Source organism: Crinia signifera, chromosome 6 (genome assembly GCF_055691185.1).
Source record: "Crinia signifera chromosome 6, ASM5569118v1, whole genome shotgun sequence".
NCBI classification, from domain to species: domain Eukaryota; kingdom Metazoa; phylum Chordata; class Amphibia; order Anura; family Myobatrachidae; genus Crinia; species Crinia signifera.
Genome location: NC_139222.1, coordinates 225,868,499 through 225,895,063, shown reverse-complemented (window position 1 = coordinate 225,895,063; position 26,565 = coordinate 225,868,499). Strand labels below are relative to the sequence as shown.

The following is a 26,565-nucleotide window of genomic DNA, read 5'->3' as shown; positions in this document are numbered from 1 at the left end:
GACTTGATTCTCCCCAGAGACTCAAGAAGGGCTGGCCTCTGGTTGCGGGCCTTAGGTTAGTGCAGTGGTTCCCAAAGTTTTTGAATCCCGGCACCCCAGAGTATCAAAATTTACATTTGCAGCACCCCTAGGTCAAAAGCTTCTTCTTGACAAATTTAGAAATGCATTTTAAATTAAGTAAATTCTCTTAATGTGTTATTTTCCCTTTCATCCATCCTGGTGACACAGCTCAACCATGGGATGTAGGAGGGTCCGCAGGATCCAGGCACCTATGCTAAGTCTTTGAGAGAGGCAGGCTCATCCCTTCTGTATCCCAGTATTCCCCAGTTAATTTAAGGTGCCCACCGGAGTGGGTGCTATGCTGAGGGGCTGCTGAAGCAGCCATGTTTTAGAGTAGCTAGGGGTTTGTTTTTTTATTAATATTTCACCTAGTTAGTGCAGAAATACAGTGTGAGGCTTCCAGAGGAAGTTTCTTCACATTGTCAGCGCAGCAAAGGCTGACAGAAGCGCGTCCTGTCAGCTCTCTGTGTGCTGAGAGACGCTGTCTGGTCTCTCAGCACAGAACTTTGACCTTCTCACTGAGAGGACTCCTGGGCCCTGGGGGAGTCCTAAGCCAGCTCCCTGCTTAGGGGGGGGGTCATGGGTGATGGACCCCCCGCGATGGCGGCCACCATCTTGGAAAGGGTATACAGGCTGAACTCCTTTGGTGTTGAAGCCTGTTCCGTGAGCTCAGTGCATCTGGGCACTTCCAAGCGGTCCTGATCTGAGGGGAGACACTGGAAGGCAAAATAAATGGTAGGTGCGGCTTGCAGGGGGAGGGTGCCAAAATCAGCTTCCCTCCCCGCTAAAGCAGGGACTTGGTTTCTTCCTTCACTCTGCCCTGGCGCCCTTTTTCCCACACTATGCGGAACTGGAAGGGAGATTTCTATCTGCAGAGAGAGTGACAGTTTCTTCTGAGGCAGCGCTTTCCCCGGTGGCTGCTGAGGGTCCATTACAGAAGCAGACAGCTAAGTACACTGGTGTATTGCTTTGTACAAACGCCTGACATTTGCACTGTGCGTGTTTTATCATGACAGAAAGGTGTAGTGCTGCTGTTCTTGGGGAGGGAGCATCTGCCATATTAATTAACTGCAAATTTTGAGGGATTAATTTAACTGCTGAACAGATGGACCATGGGGATTTGTGCCCTGCATGCAAATCTGTGCCTAGTGGGGCTCAAGCCCAGAGGTCTGAGCAGCCTGAACCTGCGTGGGCAGCTGCTCCTGGGAAGGTCTATTTCTGCCTTGGTACAGGCTTTAAATAGACAGAGGGATGAGTTGGTTAGATCTCCTAGGCCATTCTCACCCTCACAGCCTTCTGTTGGCTTCATTCCCCCCTCTCAGAGGGACCCTGCCTTGTTACAGGATATGCAGGACACTGCTCAGAGTGTCCACAAGATGAATACTTTTATGGAGCAGTTTACTAAGGCCCCTGAGGTTTCTCCCAGGCACCCTTTATCCACACCACCTCTCCTTAATGTAGACTCTGAGGAAGAGGGGGAGTGTGCTGAAGACATGTTTTGGGTCAGAGGGAAGAGGTTGAAGATTTGATACTGGCCGTTAAACAGGCCATAAATCTGTCTGATGTGGATAAGATACCTCAGTAAGGTGTGTTTAAGAAACAGCGTGGAGACACGGTTATTTTTCCTTCAGATGAGGGCATAAAAAAGACCTGCTGAGGGAGGCCTGGAAAAGGCCTGATAAAAGGCTCTTTATGCCTAAAAGGTTTACAAACTTGTATCCCATACCGGAGGAGCATGTTAAATTGTGGGAAAAGATTCAACTTGTGGATGCCCCGTTTGCTAGGTTGTCTAAGACTACGGCTTTACCTGTGCAAGGGGGTGCTGGATAAAAAGTTAGGGGGTTGTCTGAAAGCAGTATTTGAAGGAGTTGGATTTTTCCTGAGGCCCATTATTGCATCAACCTGGGTCTCTAATGCCATAATGGTTTGGGCAGATACATTGTGTTCTCTGCTTCAGTCTGATTCAGAAGCCTTTGCTTTAGCAAACATTTGTTAGGCTGGAGAAGAAGCCTTTGCTTTAGAAAACATTTGTTAGGCTGGAGAAGAGGACGTTAAAATGGCGTCAAAAGTGACGCCCATTTCGGTGACAGCCAGGGGAACTTTATGGCTTAAAGCTTGGGAAGCTGATAGCGAGTCCAAGAAGTCTCTAGAAGCACTGACTTTTGAGGGAGAACTGCTTTTTGGCTCAGAACTTGAATCCCTTATGAAACAGGCCACAGGGGAAAGAGCACGTTTCTTCCCACAACGGCTGCTAAGCATGGAGGTTCTAGGTTTGCAGCTTTTCGTTCATCCTTTCGGGGGGGGGGGTGCTTCCAACAGAGGGCAGTCCGGTAGAGGAAGATTCCCCTCTTTAGCAAAGAAAAGGCTCCCAAGTCCCGTTTTGGTGCCTTTGCAAAGAAACCGGCTGCCAGGGTGGTGGAGAAGCCCTCCGCATGACGGGATGGAGGCTCCTCGTTCTGGGAACAGAGTGGAACTCTTGGGTTCTCTCCACCCAGGATCCTTGGGTTTACAATGTAATTTCCCAAGGCTACAGGATCAATCTCAGGGGAGTCCCTCCAAAGAGATTTCTTCCAACACCCTTACCAAGGGAAGCTCGCTTGAGAAAAGCCCTGTTGGGGGCCGCGACGTCTCTTCTTGAGAAGGGTGTGGTGATTCTGGTACCTCGGGAGGAAAGAAAGAAGGGATTTTACTCCATTATTTTCTTGGTCCCCAAACCAGACGGATCTTTTAGGCCTATCTTAAACCTGAAATCGTTAAATCTGTGGGTAAATTATTTTAGGATGGAATCTCTAAGGCCGGTGCTCCTGAGCATGGAACCTGGAGAATTTCTAGCATCCGTGGACATTCAGGATGCCTAGCTACACAAGCCTATTTGTAAAGAACATCAGTCTTTTCTGCGTTTCGCAATAGGCGATCTACATCTACAGTTTCAGGCCCTCCCTTTCGGGCTGGCTACAGCACCGAGGGTGTTCACAAAGGTGATGGCGGTCATGGCAGCGGCTCTACAACTCAACGGAATTGTGATTATTCTGTATTTGGACAATCTCCACCAAGTTCAAGGCGGAGTCAGCAGAGAAGTTGCAAGAACATCTATCGGTTGCAACTCAATTGGGTGGATATTAAATCTACCGAAGTCCCATCTGTGTCCCACCCAGAGACTACAGTTTTTGGGAGTAATTCTGGACACATACCTACATCGTGTTTTCCTCCCGGAGGCGAAGGCCAGAGACATTTGTCTGTTAGTGTTGGCCATTCTTCAGTCACCCAGTCCTTCAGTATGGCAGCGTCTGAAACTACTGGGCAAGATGGTAGCAACTTTCAAGAGCCTTCAGTATGCAAGGTTCCATTCGAGGCCTTTCCAATGGAACATACTTTCAAGTTGTAAAGAAAAAAGTTTTTTTGGAGACTCTTCAGGAGGCACATTAAATTAATAAATAAACAGTGACACTCTAAATGTGATTATACCAATAAAATAAAGTGAAAGGAAAGAAAAATTCTTGTCTTATTGGTTGTTGACTGTGTCCTTTCTTTCAAATAAAGACGCTTCGTGTTGTGATGCTTTTTCAAGGTGAGATATTCAACGGTGCATGTATAGTAAAAAAGTGAAATGAATATGTGATTAGATCGTTATATGCATATTGTGGAAAAATGAGTTTTTCTGGAACTTCATATAATAGTGGGCGTACTCCAACTGACTCTGATGATGTTTATTTTCAAACCTATAGCGGTTTCTTTTATCCTCCTGGGGGTAGATGGTTTGTCGTCTTCAGAAGTTCTTAAAGCTGATCTTCATAGAACGTGTTCTCGTGGTATGAAACGTGAAAAAAAAAACAATGTGTAGATTCCTTCTTCAAAGAATGGCGTACCTCGCTCACCAAAAAGGTGGAGAGGGACGTCTAAAAAGGTACCCCTTTTGAGAGGAATTCACATAAAGTGAAAGTAGAGCGTACCCAAAACTCACAATCAGTATGTGTGATGAATCTCATAAAGGTTTCTTTTTATCAAGATGGACTACAATAGGGAGCATACCATTACTCACAGAAAACACGTGGCGGGGACTGCTATCACGGTTTCTTTTTGGCCGGTCGTGAAGTCTCCTATCACGATTCCTATCAATATCTTCAGTATTTTTTCTTATTCAGTGCTCAGGGAATTGCATTTGTATGAGTACCGAAGAGTAAAGAGAAAAGACAATCCAATGTATAGTATTGCAGGGGTATGTATTCGGTATAAACACTATGGTGTTGTTCCCATCACCTTTCTAAAAAAAGGGAGGGGGGGCACACCTGTAGTGGTTTATTTAGCTTTAAGGCTGCTGTAGATAGCGTACCTAACTCACCAAATCATGAGTGGTACCCAATGTATAACGTTTACTTTAATCTCTCCAACAGCAGGGGTACAACAACCAAATAAGACAAGAATTTTTCTTTCCTTTCACTTTATTTTATTGGTATAATCACATTGTCCTGGAAACAGACGTTTCTATTGGCTATTGCTTCGGCTAGATGTGTATCTGAATTAGGGGCCTTGTCTTGCAAGTCTCCCTTTCTGGTGTTTCATGAAGAAAGGGCTCTTTTGCGAACAGTCCCAAAATTTTTGCCAAAAGTAGTGTAAAATTTTCATTTGAACCAGGAGATTGTGCTCCTGGTGTTTTGTCCTCCAGAGGAGATTAGAAATAGGGACAAACTGAAGAAACTGGATGTGGTTCGCGCACTGCACGTTTTATGTGGACAGAGTAAAGGAGTTTCTTAAAATTGACTTGTTACTAGTACTGTATGACGTACATAAGAGAGGGTGGCCAGCTTCTAAGCAGACTATTGCTAGGTGGTTAAGGTCGGTTATTGCCTTTGCCTATACTAAAGTTGGCAGACCAGTTCCCTCCAGGATTATTGCTCATACAACCAGGTTGGTTGCTTCCTCTTGGGCTGTGCGTCATGGGCTGCCACTTGGTCCTCGGTTCACACTTTCACCAAATTCTACAGGTTCCATGAGTTTGTGTCAGAGGACGCTTCATTTGGGTGAGCAGTGATGAGAACTGCGGACCTGAGCGTACCCTCCCAAAGGACCGGCTCTTGAACGTCCCATGGTTGAGCTGTGTCACCAAGATGGATGAAAGCGAAAAGGGGATTTTTGTAAGAACCTACCGTTCGAATCCCAATCTCTGAATCCATCCTGGTGACACAGAGATCCCTCCCTTACGCTCAGTAAGTTATACCGCTTCATGTGTTTTGTCATGTTATTTGGTATTATTTGATTGTGCATATTAATATGTTCAGGCATTGTACTGAGTAATGTATCTTAGTGTGCTCTGGAAGTTGAACTGAGGAATGCTGGGATGCAGAAGGGAGGAGCCTGCCTCTCTCAAAGACTTAGCATAGGTGCCTGGCTCCTGCGGACCCTCCTACATCCCATGGTTGAGCTGTGTCACAGGATAGATTCAGAGAAAGGAATTTGAACGGTAAGTTCTTGCAAAAATACCCTTTTTTAGTATAGGGTGAGAAATGAAATATGCTTCTTAAGTTTTTTTGCCTGTTGCATTGACCATAAATAATTTGAATTGGTCCTGGACCATCAACCCAAGGCACCCCAGGGTGCCACTGCACACAGTTTGGGAAACACTGCATTAGTGTACAGTTGGAGACAAAGCTCTCTCTGTTAGGGGGTGTATCAGGTTACTTATTAGCGATATTTAGAATGTGAACATCCTAACCATGACTGCCTCAAACTCTCATTTCACTTGTGTTCTAGCTTTCTGTTCTATAGTTAATTTTTGTGGAGGTATTCTGCTAACCTGGTGGACTCTAGAGTAAGGTGAGGGAGGGAGATCACTGGTATGAGAATAGGAGGGTGTCACAGAACCTGGATGGGGGGAGGATTGTATCAAAGACAGATAGAGCATCCCTGAAGTGTATCGACCATCTCCAGTAGTCATTCCACAACTCCCATTCCTTGTTCACTTTATTACGCTTTAGTAAAATGTTGGGGGGGCGTTGTTTTTCAATGTGTAATTTTAATTAATGCATGGTCCACACACATATATAAAAACTGCGGGTATGTCAGGGAAAAAGTACTCTGTCACTTGGCACTTACCAGCTCTTCTCCATATCACTGCTCTTAGCAAATTTGCTTCCCTTCAGATTTCCTGAATATTTTCTCCATCCTACTGGCCAGAACTGATCATTATTCTCCACTGCTCTCTCCTATACAACTTTTGTCCTACATGCACTCTTCTCTCTGGCTCAAGGTCTGCTTTCCTTATCTCATCTCCACTTCACAATGTCTGGTCTCTTTTGCCCATGTCTGGGCTTACACTCTACCCTCCATGACATCTGCAGGTTTAACTGTATTTGGCTACCAACAGCTGCAATTAATTTCTTGTCAGCAGCAGAGGTATCTGCACAGGAGCAACATCTACAGTATCTGTTGGCCCACCAGTTACCTGGTGGTCCGGACAACCTGCGGTTTGTGTTTTGCCTTGCCCTGCAGTAGGCTCGCAGGGACCCTGAATTACTCAGTTAACCTATTTTATTTTTTTCCTCATGGGGGCAGAGGTGCTATTAAGGCGATATGAGCTCTGATCTCAACATCTGTAATTTGCTATATTAAAATATTCTACTAATGCTTCCTGGTGTTTTTCCACAAAATAGTATGAGATTGTAAGTCAGTGATCACTGAAGTATTGAACTAATTTAATTAGTAGAAGAATGTAGCTGACAGCTGGTAATTATGGGAAGTGCAGAGCATGCAGCAGTAGTGGATAATGCCGGAACAGGCTTATTTGAAAAGTAATACTAGTAAAATCAGTAGAAAATGTACCATAAATGGCAAAACATGATAATAAATTCCATATTTCTACAGATACATAGTGAGGCATGAAAAAACTCACAAATGTTAAAAGTTGATACCAAAAACTCCCAAATGTTAAAGGTTGATACCAGGGTGCTTGGCCCCCTTTTTATTTAATATATTTATTAATAACCTTGGGGTGGGAATACTCAGCAATGTTTCCATCTTTGCTAATGACATAAAACTGAGCAGAGTAATTAGATCAACCGAAGATGTCTCCACGCTTCAGAGCGATCTTATTAAATTAGACGAGTGGGCAAAAAAGTGGAAAATGAGGTTCAATGTGGATAAATGCAAGGTTATGCATCTTGGGAAACACAACCAATGTGCTAGCTATAACGTAGGCGGGGAGGCACTGTGTATATCAGAAACTGAAAAGGACCTAGGAGTCCAAATAGATAACAAACTGGGGTGTAGTGCCCAATGTCATATAGCAACAAATAAGGCCAATAGGATATTAGCATGCATAAAAAGGGGTATGGAGACCTGTACAAGTACAAATATATCAGGGGCCAATATAAGGAACTGTCAGACGCCCTTTTTACTGTAAGTAAGGAATCAAGGACACAGAGTCATGAGTTTAGACTAGAGGAAAGAAGATTTCGTACTATTAGAAGAAAACATTTTTTTACAGTACGGCATCCAAACTATGGAACTCTCTTCCTGGAGATGTGGTGTCGGCAGACACGATAAATAAGTTTAAGATAAGGTTGGACAAACATCTATTGGGTAAAAACATACAGGGGTACAAACAATAATCATAATCTGTCCTTAAACATATCAGTATACACTATGTATAACATAGTCAGGTCAGGCAAAACAGACCAGGGTCCCGGCTGTAGGGACAGACCGACAGCTGTGACTCGGGATTGAATACCCCCTATTTTTAATTATTTTTTTAATCGGATCTCATCCAGATGATGGCATTCATTCATGGTGCATGTTGTAGTTGATTTCTGAAATTTCGCATTGATCTGGGGATCATTTTTGGCATTCTCCCTGCAATTTCTTGGCAAAGCTCAATTTCGTTACTTTTCATTACTGGGTGGAAAACTAGACTCATTAGCTTCACGAAGGTCCCTACACAGCCAACAGAGCCATCTTAAACCTTGGTGTATGGTAGCCTTCAGATCATTAGTGGTTCTTGGAGTCTATTGTTGCCTCACACTGTATGAACAAAATAGAGAAGCACTCATACTGGCTAATGATACCCCTTACAAATCGCAAAGCCAGGTTGCAACTTGGCTCCGACCTGTGTCTACCGTAGTTAGTTTATACCTGGGTCGCCCATTATACAGAGGGTGATCCGGGTTTAACTCTTCTTATAACCCAGGTCAATGTCCTAACATTAGCACTAACAAAAGAGGAGAAGCTGTAAATGGGTATAGCACTAGACCAGTACATGACATTAGTACATGCATTGAAGCATGGGAAATTTACAAACAAATGGCTGTCATTGGAGCTTCATATGTGTTTTGGTTTTACAGATGGGCTTCCAGGTAATAAAAGATTTAAGGATGACGAGGAAGAAAATGATGATGACAACAAAGACTACCACAGAAGCGACCCTCAGATCGCCATTTGCCTGGACTGTCTACGCAATAATGGCCAGTCAGGCGATAATGCAGTTAAGGTAATTTAGCTTTTTTACACAGCTGAATTGATCACTTTACAGTTATTTAACAGTAGTTATTTTACAGGCACTTTATTATCCAGTAATACATTAAATGATAAACAAGCTTAGCTGATTTACTTCTGAAATATTTTTCATCCATAATCCCCAACCCCAAGCCAAATCATTTGTGAAACTGTCTTGCAAATTTTTATAATTTCTTATATAATAAAAGGCCAGTGCTGCTCTTCACCTCTATAGGGGGAATTAAAGTGTTTCACATCCCAGTAGCAATTAGATGGCACCTGAAGGGGCAGTTCCAATGTTGCCGGCACTGACATTACTGTTATGTTGTACCATTATTTTCCCGATAACTAGTTATTATATCAGTAAGAAATAGCGAATAATTCAATTAGCCTCCATCCCCTTAGAGAGCACCCCTAATGTATAACCCATCTCTTTGCCCACCTCAGATGTCATCACGCTCCTACAGTACATGACCCCTCTTCAGTACATTCCTTATGCTTTAATGCCTCAAAAAGATTCACTCACCTCCTTTGCATTCTGACTGTGGGGGGTTATTCAGACCTGATTGCTGGGCTGCTTATTTGCAGAGCCCTGTGGTCAGGTAATCGCCACTCAGCCAGAGTAATATTCCGGCATGTTCAAGCCTCCAATTGCTGTGCAAGGCTTGCAAAAATTATGCCGATTGGTGATTACCAGCAAATGGATACGCAAACCACTCACAATCAAATGATTTTTTCAGTGTGTGCAGTCTGTGTGCAGCCCAGGATATACTCGCTGTGTGCGATAGGAACAGGCTGCTCAGGGCTGAAGCAGACGTCACATGACTTCCCTTCAAGCTCCCCGGCACACCTGCGTTTTCCCTGACTGTCCAAGAAAACAGCTGGTTACCACCCGCACACGCCGGCTTCATGTCAAACATGTAGCAGGATTTCATTGAAGGATGGCCTTGCGTATGCGTACTATGAGACGTAAACATGCACAGTTGTTTGATTATCTCCCGGCCTGCAAATTTGCAGCCGTGCGGTCCGGTCTGAATAACCCCCTGTACTCTCAATGCTTTTCTGTATTATCCCCTCCAGGCAATGCATCTATCACCATGTTCCCTTTATCACCATCCTGTTTCTCTTATCATACAGCCCCATCTTCTCCTTTTCATTAATCACAAAATGTAACCCCCCAAGCCCCCAGCCACAAAATGTATTAGAAATTCCAATACCCAATCCTTAATCACTATTAACACCAATTTCTTACAACATAAAGAACTCAAATATTAACCCCTGTATCAATCATAGATACCTAGAACTTGACGGCAGATGAGAACCATTTGCCCCTTTTAACCATATTGTTACCTCAAACGGTATTTGATCCTCATTTCTTTGTAATGTTTAAATTGTTTAACTGTCTTAGCCACTACCACCTCTGAGATAAAGCTATTACCCTTTCTGTGAAGTCATTTTTCCTCAGATTTCACCTGAACCTTTGATATATTTGAAAGCTTTGAGTATGTCCCTCCCATTCCCTTCTCTGCCCCAAACTATACATATTGATCACTATTAACCCCCCCCCCCCCCTATTGTGCATCACTATTAACAGATCCTTATTAAGCCATTGTTAATACCCTTATCAACCCCTCCATCATTAAACCCCATCGACCTCCCCTCGATCGGACATAATAAAAATTAAAAAAAGGAACTCTTCATATTGTCTCCTGTTGAGTTCTACTGTCAATCCATCTTGATCAGAGAGTAATTGATCAGTTCTAAGGTTCAGCACTCCAGCATGCTTGGCTATACTGGTCGTCAATTAGAAGGTGTGACTTCTTTACAGATCTCTATGCTGATGCATATACTGTGGCCTTCTCAAAGTGTCCATGGCACAGCTCCCATTTACAGGGTTACAAGCCCCAAAACATTGACACCATGGCCTGATTTGTAGGAGTGCTGGTTAAAAATGTGCACATTTTAACCATACCCCTTTTTGGATGTATGCAGCGCTCTCCACCTCTAAACAATAGCAGGAATCATTATCAACGTTCTGTTTAACAGTAAAGTTCGGTACAGTTTTATTACATCATTCATAGACTAGACATCAAGGTTTGTCGGAGCGACGTTTTCTGTGTGCAAGTAACAGCGTGCCACTTTATTGCCTTCAGTCTATAGTGCTTATTTGCAGATTAGTGGTGTAGCTGCATTTCCTGTTATAAGTAAAAAACTGACATCAGTAAAACAATAAATGTTGTACCTGCTGGTATAGTGACCTCTTCAGAAAAGTCATATTTTATTTAATTATTTTACTAAATGTATGCTTGTTGTGAAAATGATGTTAATGATGAAGAAGCCTTTTATCAAATTTTACACAGTCCTATCCCTCAGCATAGTTTAGCCAGTTAGACATAACTGCAACAGATAACCAGATTTTAAACACGAGAAACAATAGGGCCTGCAAGTTGTAATGGTACATCCAGCAGAGTAAAACCAGTTGAGTGAGGGGATTAGAATATGCAGAAGTTTTGTGGAAAACATCTGGTTTGTTCCTTAAATACCATGATAGATTCCTGAAGATTGGTCTAATGCAGGGGTAGCCAACTCCAGTCCTCGAGAGCTGCCAACAGTTAACGTTTTCCAGGTCTCCTCACAGAATCACAAGTGAAGTAATTCGCTTCACCTGTGGATCATTTATAATGTGTCAGTGAGTAATGAATACACCTGTGCCCCACCTAGGTGATTTATAAAATGTGAACTGTTGGTAGCTCTCGAGGACTGGAGTTGGCTACCACTGGTCTTATGTTTCCTGTTTAAGGGGGTATTCAGTCTTGGATTCCGACTGTCGGACCGTTCCGGCAGTTGGAATCCTGGCCCCTTTTCACCCAGCTCGACACAAATTCAATGTTCCGCCTGTCAAGTGGCGAAAACGCCCGTGGATTGTTGGGAAACGGCTCTGAATTCGACAATCCATGCCTGTTTCCGACAAAACAGATCGGACTGGTTTTAAAGTCGCATCTGTTTTTGTCGAGATCCGCCTTCAGTGCTGTCAGAAATGGTAGTATTGAATAGGCGCTGGGCGCTATTTCTCCTGTCGGAATTAGCACCCAGGTTTGAATACCGCCCTAAGTCACAATTATAGTACTTAATATTTGAAGTTCTGTGTTTTGTTCCTAGGGGTTGATGAAAAAATTCATCCGCTGTTCTACACGAATAACAGTTGGGACTATTAAAAAGTTCTTAAGTTTAAAATTGAAGCTACCAAGTACATATGAGGTAAGATTATCAAGCAAAGAATTGTTGTCATTGAGCCTGATGCTGAATTTCACAGAGTGGCATCACAAAATGCAGGCACAGTTTACGTTCACTATAAAAGTTGCAACTACAGTATTACAAGGTACCTGCCGGTCGGTTTATGCCAGCATATTTTACATACTATTACATCCATGTTTATAGCTGTTTGTTTTTTCTCATAGTACATATGTTTTTTCTCATAGTACATATGCACAGGTTGATTTCTTTTCGATTTGGCCTATTCAACCTGTTTTCGATTTTTACTATTTTTTCATTCGATATACTATTCGGTATGCATTTTATTCGCACTATTCAATTTGCTATTCGATTTCAATTCGATCTTACAGTGTTCCTGATCCTTCAGGCAGTAGATAGAAATCGAATCTGGATCAAATTGAATGCAGTAGTGAACACATTAGATTTGCACCATCTACATTAGATTTCCACTAGATCATCTTGCCTGCCAAGACTTATTTCTATTCAATTTCCACCACACGGGAGCACGCATTGGGATCAAATCTGCATCGGATGCTAATAAAAGCATTCGATGTGCTTTCGATTCAATCTCTATTCGATTTTGCTTCTATAAACAAAAATGAATAGAAAAATAGTGCATATCTCTATATTAAATAATATAACAAAACTTCTTCTTGTCTCAGCAGAAGTTGTGCTGCTCTGTATGATTATTTCACAGCCTTTAGTTTTGCCAGCAGGTGTCTAGTGTGAAAACTTGTGAGCCGAGACCTGTCAGTATTCTATAGTAAAATGTAAGCTGGCCTGGTAAGAACTGGGCTTACAGTATGATTCTGCATCTCAAGTTAGATGATGCAAACACTTTCACATTACCACAATCCTTACACAGCATGCAAACTTTGTTTACATGACTATTCACATTTCTGGGGTCACACTTGGAGGTTGATTCCATTGTGTGCTAGAGGAGGAAAGTGCAGTTGCAGTGGCATGGAAGCACAGGCAACAACATCTCCTCTCTCACTCATCTCAGATTGTATACGCATAAAAATCAGCGAGTCTGCGACTACAGTAAGTGCTGCATATGGGAGCTCTAACTTGTGCTATAAACCAGCTCACTTAAATTATCCCATTAAAATTCTCAGTATATCCAAATATAACGTGCACTGTTGTACCTTGCCAAAATATTTATATGCTACAAGGAATAACTTTGCTGGGTCATTAGGGAACGTCGACAGTCGAAAAGGTCAACCTGAGTTTTCACATTTTTTGGAGAGTGGAGCCGATATGTGCTGACAGGCTGTATTTCATACACCACCATGGACTATGGCGTGGCGAGGCACCGTTCCTCGAAGCATGGCGAGTGCTGCGAACCATGTGAGGGACATGGTACATTTAGACTGTGTCCATATCAACATCTGGGACAAAAACTATGAAAAACTCACGTTGACCTTTTGACTTACGACCTTCCCATTGTCGTCCTTGTGTTGACCTTATTTCCAGACCTGTGCTAGAAACACCACAGCAGACAGCAACACCCCAGGCAGGGAACAGGAACTGCACGGGTTTTCAAAGATAGCGGGTTCTAGAATGAACACTAGTGTTCATTCACCAATAAGATCAATGCATTTGACATTGTAGGAACAGAATACAAGATATGTTATGTAAGAATACCAATATATCTAAATACAATACAGAATCAATAAACACAGTAAAGGGGGTTTAGCTATGCAAGGAATACAGAGACGGTTGAATTATTACAGCATTGTGGAAGCCATTTTGGTTCATTTAATTGCAGAGTTTATTCATCCTATCCACAAAGGATCCAGGTGAGGCTGCCATTTTGAAAAAAAAAACCATAAAAATATTCCCTTGTGTTTGACATGAAAGGAGTTCAGCACAAGTGCTACGTAGGAGTGCAGGAGAGTATGTTGAGGGAATATTAGGTAATGGTGGATAGATAAGTAAGTTAGGTTGCAGTTCAAATGCTGTACTAACAATAACTTTTATTTTCCAGCTGGATGTGTTATGCAATGGTGAAATCATGGGAAAGGACCACACAATGGAGTTCATATATATGACAAGATGGCGGCTTAGGGGTGAAAATGTAAATATATTCATCTTACTTCTTGTTTCCATATACTTTTCAAAACCTCACTTAATAAAACAAATGCAATTACTGATTTAGATTGGTGGAACAGGTATATACCTTTTCCTTTTTGATCTGGTCTAGCTATTGTTACATTGTTTTTTTTTAAACATCCCATAATTAATATTTGTGGCCTGTAGCAATACTGTTGTCATCATACAAAAATGGCAGCTATTGGAATGCTTGTGCAAAATGATTATAATTTAACGTGCTTTGGTTTCTCTTCATCTAATTCAATGGATAATCCAACAAGAGGGAAATAAAGAGCTCTAAATTATTATAGACTATTGCTGTAGGTGAGTACTGGCCAGTAAGTCAGCTGTACAGACTCCTGAAGCACATTAACCAGGGCCATCTTATATACATATATATATATTATATACTGTACTTAGTAGCTGCCCAGAACACGACAATTCTAGAGGCATTTGAGCAGATTTGGGTGATGGTCATACAATCAGAGCAGCCTGACAGCATTCTCTGTCTGCCTCCCAGCCAGCAGCCAGATAGTGCATGGCTACATGCTGATTGGTGGATCGCCAGGATATTTTTTTATTATTATTGTTTCCTATGACTGTGTGGGGAGGGGCCCCAGTGAATTGCTTTACCTGGGTCCTACAATGCTGTTGAGAACGCCCAGAATGCACCATAAAGGGAAAATTGGTGCTTGCTTAATTTTTTTTTTTAGTATGATCATTTATTGTGTTCTAGAGAATATTTTGTGTGGCATGATTTTGTTTAATGGTGGCATGGTTTTGCAGAGCCAGATAAATACATGGAGACTATTGTTCAAAGAATTATAATTGGATATAACACAGTCCTATTTGAATATTTTGCAATGTAGAGCCTTTACTATCAGATATTGCAATACCGAAATCCTTTATGTAGTTACTATACAAATTGGAATGAATACTTATTAGTGCCAGCTCTGTCCTTGGTGGCCATATTCAATGGAGGCTTCTCGAAGAGGATAATTCAGACCTGATTGCACAGCGACTGGTTATCAAAAGAATGCGCATGCGTACAGCCCATAGTACTAGGCCATCCTGCAATGAAAGCCTGCTATTTTTTTTAAATCACTCTTTATTCGCAAGGTGATTTGCAGGAAGAAGCGCCTGGGGGTGGTAAACGTACATTTAATGGCATTGCCAAGAAAAACGCTAAGCCAAACTCAATATTTCAGAACTAGAGCGCTAATTTAAGAATATGCAGCTAGGGTTGTATAAAAAGTGAGGCTGTCAACCAACACCAGAGAGAACACATGCAAGGAAAAAGATTTATCCAACCCAGAGCGCTATCTCCTGTTTCATCCACTTAGAAAAATAAATACATTATTTAATCGGTATGAGGTTACTGTATCATTAATCCAACAGTCCAAATTTATCTGTAGAGAGAATCTCCAATCTCAGCCCACACCAGGATAATTCCAGTATAGCGTGACTGTTTCCCAATAGGCAAATACTGCTGGGCATTCCACTTTGTGTGGCAGAAAAGAGGGCACCAAATCTGCAATTAGAAAGGTCCAGGGCATCCAAGTGCTGGCTCAAGGTACCCGGTTCTCAGTTCAGGAAGCAGCAGTCACGTCCACAGCACACTTAACGCATTTCGGACCACAGAGTGTCCTTCATCAGAAGTGTGCTAAACAACAGTTATGTCCATGTATTTATACCTCTTATATCCGTACCCCCCAAATCAGAATTCCTCCTGTACCAGCTGTATTAGTTTCCGGCTATCACATGATACCAGAAACCTGAAGTTGAACTCCGTGATTCCTTCGTCCCCGACATGACAACATGCGTTCAGCAGGCAGTACTATTTTGCGATCCAACTTGCCCGGATATGTACATCATATATCTGCCGTTAACTTTATATTTGGAAACGGCAGACTCTGGTTCATAGGTTCCGGTGCATACTCAGAATTCTTTTAGCAGCTGATACTTTAAAGTGCATTATGGTGCAGGAGCAGGTATACTAAAAGACATATAAATGTACATAAAAACAACCAAGAAAAACGCTAGGCATGCCAGAAAATAATGCTGGGAGTGACAGGGAAACCACAGACATGACATGCATATTAGGGGAGGGTGTGTGATGTCAGCAACAGACCGGATATGCCTGTGTTCATCACAGCCTCCAATTAAGTCCCTTTCTACTCTGAGCCTGCCATGGGTGCTGCCCAGTGGAAAAATCATTTAATGATGAGCCTCTTACAACTGTTATGAAAATATTTGCACGGTTGCGAATAGATTTCAGCTGTACACATCCATTCGTACAGCGATCACATTCATTTGCAAGGTGTGATTTCACTAGCGGGGCATATGGCCAATAATAACTACTTTTGCCATTGATAGGGGAGAACCAGATGGTTTCCTGCCATTGATTCTACAGAGCGAATGATTTTTTTTAATCCAAAATGTTGGGAATCGAGCATAACTCAACACCTATGAAGACTCACCCATGGGCCCTGATCAGCCCATAACTGGGGAGGCCCGTAAGTGTGCATCCTGAGACGCAGACCCGATATGTGCAATTTCCGAAAGACAGGGCAATAAGCAGCCGTCACTACCCCCACACCGCCTCCCAAGCACCTCTGTCTGTCAGTCATGCAGCAGCAGAAGGGGGACTGCATGCAATCGTTAAGGACCCATTGTGCACATGCACAGAACAGGTTCTTGACAATCGTGAAACTGCATGGTTCAGCATGTACTGCTAAATCAGGTCTTGTGATCTTAAATGTAGTTAGTGGATTAGACAGTATCTAGAGTATAAATGTGAATTGAACTGTTTTGAATCAAAGACATAATTATTCTCTACATGTAGTACAGCTGAACTGTGCAATCAATCCCAGTTCAAATCAAAATGATTGAGATTCTACAGTATATTTATATAGTCCTCTGTGGTTACAGAAGCCATTCTAATGGAAGGAATAAATATAACTGAAATGGGACTATTTACAATGATAACTTCCTGTACAAAGTGCACATTCATGATGATTGTGGAACATAAACTTTGTTCTATGGCCTAAAGCAAGTTAGATATGTAGTTAATTGCATTTATACTGTAAGTAATAAGGAACTTTGCTTTTAGCTGTTCTACTGTATGTATTTTATTTTTTTAGGAATTCCTTCCTTTCACTTTTCAGTTTTATACTTTTAATCTAAAATCTATTATGCAAAGCACACATTACTACATGCAGTTGTGGATGTCTTCCGCTAACGAGCACATAATCTCCTTCACAGTTTCATTGTCAGAACAATTCGACTTCACTACATATGTCTCTCAGCGAAACTGCTCCTGATGTTTCAGAGACATCCACAACCGTATGTATAAGTAAAGCATTATTTAGAATGTATTTATTGATTTATTCATTTTGTTGTTGAATTATGTAAAGGCCATTCTGTTTGTCTGAAATGTAAACCCTCTAGAGCAGGGATGGGGGAGCCTTCGGCCCTCCAGCTGTTGTTGAACTACACATGCCAACACACCCTGCAACAGTTTTAGGATTGCCAAATAGCAAAACTGTAGTAAGGCATGCTGGGTCGTGTAGTTCAACAACAGCTGGAGGGCCGAAGGTTCCCCATCCCTGCTCTAGAGTCGAAAAGTACAGACATAAGGCACTATCCTTTTAGCCCCTGTAAATTCCATTGGCTGTTTACCTTGCCCATGGCTATCCAATTAGCCACAATCCCCTTATTGGGGATTTTGTTTTAATGGGAAAAAATGTGGGACAGACTTGATCAAAACATGTTTTCTTCAGGGATGATGTATGTCTAGATTACTTTTTATGTATTTAAAACATTTTTAACAGTATATTGTATCATTCCTTTTTTAAATAAAAGAATGGGTAGATAAAATTTGATTATAGAATAAACACAAATTATATACCATATATACTCAAGTATAACTCGGAGACAGTGTGGGCAGAGATAACCGACAATAATAAAAAAACAAAATTATAATAGGGGTATGCTATAGACCACCAAATATAAACGAAAGGGAAGAGTCTCTTCTTTTAAACCAAATCAAACAAGCATCAAATCAGGGTCAGGTATTAATTATGGGGGATTTTAATTTACCCAACATTGATTGGGAAAACGAAACAGGTAAATCAGCAAAAAGCAATGGGTTCTTAAGCTTACTTAAAGACCAGTTTATTACACAAATGGTAGAAACTCCAACTCGTGATGAGGCACTCTTGGACTTAGTATTAACAAATAACCCAGACTTAGTTTCAAACACAAAAGTAATTGAACAATTAGGGAACAGTGATCACAATATGGTTTCACTGGAAATCAAATTTAGTAAATTACATCAAAAAGGATCTGCAAAAATACTAAACTTCAGAAAAGCGAACTTTGAATTAATCAGGGAAGCCTTAACAGGAATTGGGTGGGAAACGCTTATGGAGGGAAAAAATGCAGAGGAAATGTGGGATACTCTAAAAAAGGTGCTTGATTCACTAACTATTGAATACATTCCTAAAGTAACTAAGGGTAAATTCAACAAAAAAAGCCACCATGGTTGGACAAAAAAGTAAGGTCAGCTATCAACAATAAAACCAGAGCCTTTAAATTCTATAAAAATAACTTGAATATACAAAGAATCAAACAAAACTTGTAAAGGGGTAATCAAAGCAGCTAAAATATTATATGAAGAGTGCATAACCACTGAAAGCAAAACCAACACAAAGAAGTTTTTTAAATACATAAATAGTAAACGTTTAATTAAGGAAAACATAGGCCCACTAACACTAAGTGTTACTGAGGATAAGGGAAAAGCAAAACTGTTAAATGAGTTTTTCTCATCAGTATTTACTAAGGGAGAGCAGACTGTGGAACGAACATTTACCACAAACGGGACAAATAAGCCAGATCTCATTGTAGATTTCACGCCGAAGGAAATATCACTGAGGCTAACCAAACTCAAAACAAATAAATCACCAGGGCCAGATGGGATTCATCCGAGGGTATTAATGGAATTAAGGGATGAACTAGCTACCCCCCTACAATATATCTTTAGCAAGTCACTATTGTCAAGTATAGTACCAAAAGATTGGAGAATAGCAGAGGTAGTGCCAATATTCAAAAAAGGAAGATCCCGCTAATTACAGACCCGTTACTTTAACATCAATTGTGGGTAAACTATTTGAAGGATTTTTAAGAGATGGTATCCAGGAATATTTAGACCATCACCGTCTACTCAGTACTAACCAACATGGGTTCGTGAAAAATCGTTCATGCCAAACTAATCTACTAGGGTTCTATGAAGAGGTTAGCAAAAACCTTGATAATGAAAATGCTGTAGATGTGATTTTCCTAGATTTCGCTAAAGCATTTGATACTGTCCCACACAAGAGATTGATTAATAAAATGGAGAACCTAGGATTGGGTGAAAATATCTGCAGATGGGTAGGGAATTGGCTATGTAATAGGGAACAAAGAGTGGTTGTGAATGGTGCCGTATCAGATACGATACCGGTACTAAGTGGAGTGCCCCAGGGTTCGGTTTTGGGGCCCATTTTGTTTAACATTTTTATTAACGATATTGGGATAGGGTTACTCAGCAATGTATCCATCCTTGCGGACGATACAAAACTTAGCAAAGTCATCAAGTCATCAGAAGACATCACCATGCTTCAAAATGATCTTGCAATTCTAGATGAGTGGGCAAAAAAATGGAAGATGAGGTTCAATGTAGATAAATGTAAGGTTATGCACCTTGGGAGACACAACCAGTGTGCAAGTTACAACCTTAGCGGAGTGGAACTGGGTAATTCCATACTTGAAAAGGACCTAGGAGTCCAAATAGACAGCAAACTGGGATGTAGTGCCCATTGTAATGTAGCTACAAAAAAGGCCAACAAAATTCTGGCATGTATTAAGAGGGGAATGGAAACTAGGAACTCAAGGGTAATTATGCCACTGTATAAAGCATTGGTGAGACCTCACCTCGAGTACGGAGTGCAGTTCTGGGCCCCACACTATGAAAAGGACATCATAGAATTAGAAAAAATTCAAAGAAGAGCAACAAAGCTTATTAGGGGAACGGAGAATTTAAGCTACGGCGAGAGATTAAGCAATTTGGGACTATTTACATTGGAAAAGAGACGTTTAAGGGGGGACATGCTCAACATGTACAAGTATATCAAGGGCCAATATAAGGAACTGTCACACACCCTCTTTTCTACTAGAAAGAAATCTAGGACACGAGGGCATGAGTATAGATTAGATGAAAAAAGATTTTATTCAGCTAGTAGAAAGAATTTCTTTACGGTCAGAACAGTCAAACTCTGGAACTCTCTTCCCAGAGAGGTGGTAACGGCTGGCTCATTAAATGCGTTCAAGGCAAAGTTGGACAAACATTTACTGGAGAAAAACATCCATGGGTACAAATAAGAAATATTATCTGTCTGTAAAATATCAGAACCTACCAAATCAGCAATGGATATCTATACCAGGTTGAACTAGATGGACGCAAGTCTTTTTTCAGCCTTGCCTACTATGTAATTATGTAAGTATAAGCCTACTTTTTCAGAACATTTTTTATGCTGAAAAAGCCCCCCTCGGTTTATACTCGAGTGAGGGTCCCACTTGAGTCAATAAGTTTTCCCAGTTTTTTGTTGTGAAATTAGGTGCCTCGGCTTATATTCGGGTCGACTTATACTCGAGTATAAACGGTAACATGGGTAGTCTTTAGCTTGTGCCAACTCCATTTCTGTACTTTCATATAACTTAATTATGAGCAAAGTAGGACGAAATACGGACTTGTTTATGGAATACAGGTTTGTTTATTTCCATATATTGAAATTAATATTTTTACATGATGGTGCCAAGTTTACATATATATATTGTTTTCTACAAATGTTACCAACACATTAACTTGGTAACTCAATATATTTTGATCCAGATGTATCAAGCTTTGAAAAGTGATAAAATGGAGAGTGATAAACAGCTAGCCAATCAGCTTATAACTGCCATGTTTGAAAAATGACAGGAGATTGATTGGCTGGTTGTTTATCACTCTCCACTTTATAACTTTTTGAAGCTTGATGCATCTGGCCCTTTCGCTGTTAAAAAAAAGGTATTTTGCATTACGAAGCTGTAGTTTACCCTATTCATTACTTTCCTTCACGAGTGTGGAGTGGACCTGACTCCGGTTTGGTTCCATAGATGCTTACATACTGTATGATAATGCATCAGGAAGCATCTGGTATAAAGAGACATCTCCTACATGCATGTGTGAGCTGCTGCTACTTCCAAGGATTCAGTATTGGATCACACTGTGATGCGCAGACCAGCTACCGCAGCTCCATCTCTGAGGCCAAGAAGTCTCTGTAGGACGTTGGAGACCCTGGCCTTGGTACTCCCAAAAAACGGAGACTGCACACCTCCATTTTTACTACACTGAGACCATTGCTGCCACTACCTCAAACCCAAGTGGCTGCAGACTGTCAGACACCTATTATCTAGTATAGAGAAAAAAGTACAGGAAGTATAAACTGCGCTGAATAGAGAAACAGTGTATGACATAAAATGTACAATTTAATATATGAAATGCATAAAATCAAACCAATATCAACAATGGAGCGGTAAAAATGATTCAAATTACTGCAAATCAACAGTCACTCAGTACATTAGACTTGAGTGCATGGATAGTCACCCTTCAAAAGACTCTTTCAAAAGACCTGTACTACATCATTGGACATACCACCCACTTTGCCCACCACACATACGGCACCACCTTTTCCAGTGGAGGATATCAATACAACTATCGAATCAAGTGGCCTGTCTCCAAATTCACCGCGGCAACAACACCTTTGGAGGAACGCCACCTCCTAACAGACCCGGTTCCATATTGGCAAAGGAGAGGAAGAGACCCCCACTTTCCATCAATTGGACATCATAATCCACAAATAAAAGGACTTCCCCAGTACTGGTGGACCACATAGGAAGGGTGACTATCCATGCACTCAAGTCTAATGTACTGAGTGACTGTTGATTTGCAGTAATTTTAATCATTTTTACTGCTCCATTGTTGATATTGGTTTGATTTTATGCATTTCATATATTAAATTGTACATTTTATGTCATACACTGTTTCTCTATTCAGCGCAGTTTATACTTCCTGTACTTTTTTCTCTATACCATTTGGGAGTGACTACCCAATATTTTCTAACTGCTGCTTGGCTAAGCATACTCATATCAAAGCGCTGGTCACGATATCTTGATATCAAAAATCCTGCACCTATTATCTGGTGCCTCACAGTGTCCATGGACACAGGGCCCTACTGCTTATGTGCAGTATTTGTCTGGTGCATGGGCAGTTTTTCCATTAAAACAAAGCTGCCTTAATATAGCCATAAGAACTGAATCAGGCCCAGAGATAGGCTTCACCTTCTGGGCATGCTTCAATTAAAGACTTCCCCTTCCATGTTTGGCAGACATGCTGAATGTTCTACCGGGACTAACCCTCATTATCCTCTTTCATTAATTAATCATAGCCAATGACACAGTGGGCATATTACTGTCAGCTTAGGGGATTGGATGTTTCCGTTAATTCCCATGTAGTCATTTGTTGTATTTTATTGCTAGTGAACTTAATGGTGTAATAATTTGTTTTGTTTTGTTTGTTCTAGTCGTACCCCATGGTATTGCAATATCGACCTAGAATTGACTTTGGTTAATTGCTCGAACAGACATTGAGAAGAATCCTGCACTATATGTTTACTCATCGACAGATTGCACAATGAATGGATGTGCCTAATTACTTGGACAAGAAGGACCCCATCTCTTTTTACAGCATGCAAATATGGATGTGGTCTCTCTAACTTGCCAGTAGTTTATTTGTAGCTAATGTTACCAAGTGCCGGTTGACTACAGAGCATCTGACTGACTGATAAGTATGCTATCAACGTGCAACAAAACCTAGCTTTGGTGGATGTGATAGTGTACAGACACATTTTGTTGTATCTCAGTTAGTGCCATAGTTTATATTACAGCAACTGTACTTTTTAGTTTTTTGTGGTTTTCTAATTACTAAATATTTAAGTAAAATAATATTGATTAGTAAAATAGTGAAAACTGTCAATTTTCCCATTCATAATTGTAACTGATAATAGATTAATAGGAGGGAAAATCACAAACCCTTTCACCAGAATATGATGCCATTAATTGCTGAATCGTTAATAGTTAAAGTACTTGCTGTGATTCTGATATCTAAATCTTTAAATATTTCACTGACATCCTGTTTAATGGAACTTACATTTCCAGATTGCTGGTTCCTTTCTAATTAGTGCCATAACAGGGCATCTATGTGACCTGGTTCAGCACCCTTAACCCGTCAAGCGTCAATCCCACACGGTATAGATATTATGTCACCTGCACATAAACCAAGGAAGGGGGTACCAATGTGGCCTCTGAAAATGCTATACAAAATGTCCCTACTTTGTGAGTAAATACTGTATTTGCTGGCATATAAGACTACTTTTTTCCCCTGAAAAACATGCCTCCAATTGGGAGGGTCGTCTTATACGCCGGGTGCACTTATATAACAAACTCTATATTTTGAGTGGAAATGTTGGGGGGTCGTCTTATACGCCGGCAAATACGGTAGATGTCAGACTGTCTACTGAGATCTGGTTCAATCCATCCCACTTATCAGTAGGTCTTATGGATCATATATGCAAGAATTGTCATAACAAACACACATTGAATTATACACTCAATCAAACACAAATAGATATATCAGAATACAATCAATTATAGAAAAATATATAATATGCACTGTCCCCGCAGTACTGCGGGGACTAGGGTAGTGTAGCACTGGTTGCATACCCCTCATTATGGCACTATTTCTCATAATTATTGTTAGAATTGTGTAGATTTAAAAGCCCAATCAAACTGTAGTAGAAATGCCACCATTGAGATCTAAAGATCTTGCCTAAAACACCCAATAAAAGCAGAACAGTTTTCTGGAACTAAGTTACCTGACATTGTAGATATGCATTTTATTTTTTAAATTTGTAAAATACAAAAATGCTATGGTAGGTAATAGTGGGAGAACATTGAGTAGATTGTAAGGCACTTACTGGTAGATTATGCTGCATCTACACATTGCCCTTGATAGGACACCATTGAACAGGATCCTGTTTAGAGGGATGAAGCTCCTTGCGTCTACACACATCCTGTTTAGCAGGATGCAGCAGTCTTTTGTATATGTCTTGAGTAAGCATCCTGCTGAACAGCTTCTGTTCAACTGCATCCTGCTAAAAGGCAATGTGTAGACACAACCATAGACTTACATGTGCAGTCTCCTTCCTGCCAAACAGGGACCTGTCAAAAGGCAATGTGTTGACGCAGCCTTAGAAGGCACTTACCGGGAGATTAGATGGCACTTACCAGAAATGGTTGTTGTTCAACCATTTATATGTCTAAAATACTACATCCAAAGAAAGTCAGTTGGTTCTGTTGAACACCAAATTTATAATATTGAAGTGAATTGGTCACTTAAACTGTTTTGTAGAAAATAACTTTTGTGCTAAATAAAAATGTTGGTCTTCTGCTAGCGCAATGTAGATCAGTAATAGGCAACCTTTATCACACCTGTTCTTACTGAACTACATTTCCCATAATGACTAGGCACAGCCATCATTTTCAGCATCACAGCGGAACGCTATAAACTCTGATTGAGTCATATGGGGATATTTTATTTGCACTTACATATGTAAGAAAAAAGAAGTACTTTAGTTTCATTCATGCCTTTTTTTTTACCCCTTCATATTACCTCCATTCTTATTTTTAGCCAAGTTGTTAATACTCATAAGTCTTCCACTTTCCTGTTTTTAAATAATTTATTGAATAATACAGATGTAATACAAATAGTCATCCATGTAAAATGTATCGGCCATGAGTAAAGTGGTAATGTTTGTAACCTATGATTCCCTTGTACCTCAATGATAATGTATTGAATAGTTTTTTTTTTTCTTATTTATGCATTTACAGCTGTTTTATATTGGTGCATCTCCTAACATCTTATTTAAGCATTATAAAAGGTTAGATTGTTAGCACCTAATATTATTGTGGAATATATGATATATTGTTTATATATAAGAAATACATAGAAATGTGTATCTGCACTGTGATCATTTAGACAAAATGTTTATTCTTTGTGGTGTGAGGTGGATATATTTTCATACATGTGTTTCGTTAAATAGGAAAGTAATTAAAACCGAAAAATATGATTCTAGAAAAATGTTAACATGCCTTTAAAAAAAAAAGAGAAAGTAACCAAAATACCTGTATGATGACTGATAATACATGAATTCTTAAATGACCAAATGTCTTGCACTACCGCATCTGCAGAAGGGACTTGATGTTCGGGAAGTATATTTTTATAAGTTTCAGTTCAGATGTATTTTTTACCTGTCAAAGAATAGGCGAGGTTATTTCATTCTGTCCGTTCCTTTCAAATCTAAATTTTGTAACAATGCTGAAAACGAAATGCATTTTATAACAAACGGCACATTTTTGTAAATAAATTGTCTTCAAGAACTGAACATTATATCATCAGAATTTGACTTGATATTAGATTTATTTATTGGTGTAATCTGTTTGATATTCTTTTGCTTCCTCAAAACAAATCAAATCATATTTTTTTATCATTTTAAAAAGTGGTTGTATTTCAAAATTAACTTTTGTTGACTATTGCTAACCTTTTATGTTAATGTTAACCGGTCCATACCATTAGTGGTAAAAGTTTACGGTGTATTTTCACACCTGTTTACATCTATAAAGCATTTCCTGGCTAACATAACCCAGCTACAGTAATTGAACAATGCATGCTTTATCTGTTCTTATGGTCATGTACTGTATATACATTAGAGTGAAATATGCACCTATATACAGTGGAAAGATTATTTCACGGTGAGGTTTATTTCACTTAGTTTGTGGCTATTGGTCAGAGCGTTACAAAGGATCAGCAAAGCTGCAGCTCTTTGATTTTTATCCAGCTAATTACTAGCATATTTAAATCCCTTAGTCCAGGGGTCCTCAAACTATTTTGCTCTGGGACCCCATCAGACAATAAAAATATTGACATATTCCCAGCAAGTTACTGCAGAAGGTCATCACATTGCATGTGTAATCAGCAGACAGCTCATGCATGGCAGCATTGTGGAGACACAAAATAATGGGAGGAGTCTAAAAGAACAGACAATTCTACAGATTGTTCAGACTCCTTGAATCACTGACTGAGGTTAGACAAGGCATCAACCTGATGGTCAACAACATGGAGTCGCAACCCCAAGGTGAGAAGGTCGGGACCCACTTTGGGGTCAGGACCCACAGTTTGATTCCTGTGTATCCATTACTTGTCCTTGAATTTTTTTTTCTAAATGAATCACATTTAGTGCATAGTTATTCAAAGATATTTAAATATTTTATGGAAATAATGAAATAATATACCCTGGGGGGGTATCTCGCATTCCCTACTTCACTGTTGTAACATCACTTCCATCCTACAGTATCAATATATCTCCCAGCTGCAAAGGAATCCCAGTAGCATTACTCCCCCTCCACTGCTAGTCATGATAGATCCGTTATACACATGCGACCATGTCCTGTAAGCAGTGG

At 40.4% G+C, this 26,565-nt stretch overlaps 1 protein-coding gene across 3 annotated transcripts in view; it reads left to right on the top strand.

The window, feature by feature from the left end:
• The window catches only part of PCGF5 (polycomb group ring finger 5), an 86,202-nt gene extending 60,696 nt beyond the window's left edge, over positions 1–25,506 (top strand). For 2 of the 3 annotated variants that reach the window (XM_083149022.1, XM_083149024.1), the window contains exons 6-10: positions 8,394–8,539; positions 11,704–11,802; positions 13,808–13,897; positions 17,176–17,256; positions 22,572–25,506. In XM_083149022.1, the coding sequence (XP_083005148.1) occupies positions 8,394–8,539; positions 11,704–11,802; positions 13,808–13,897; positions 17,176–17,256; positions 22,572–22,619 (464 nt within the window). In that variant the 3' untranslated portion in view covers positions 22,620–25,506. The remainder of the gene's footprint in view (positions 1–8,393; positions 8,540–11,703; positions 11,803–13,807; positions 13,898–17,175; positions 17,257–22,571) is intronic. The other variant, XM_083149025.1, reaches the window with a different exon arrangement.
• Positions 25,507–26,565: the final 1,059 nt, after the last annotated feature.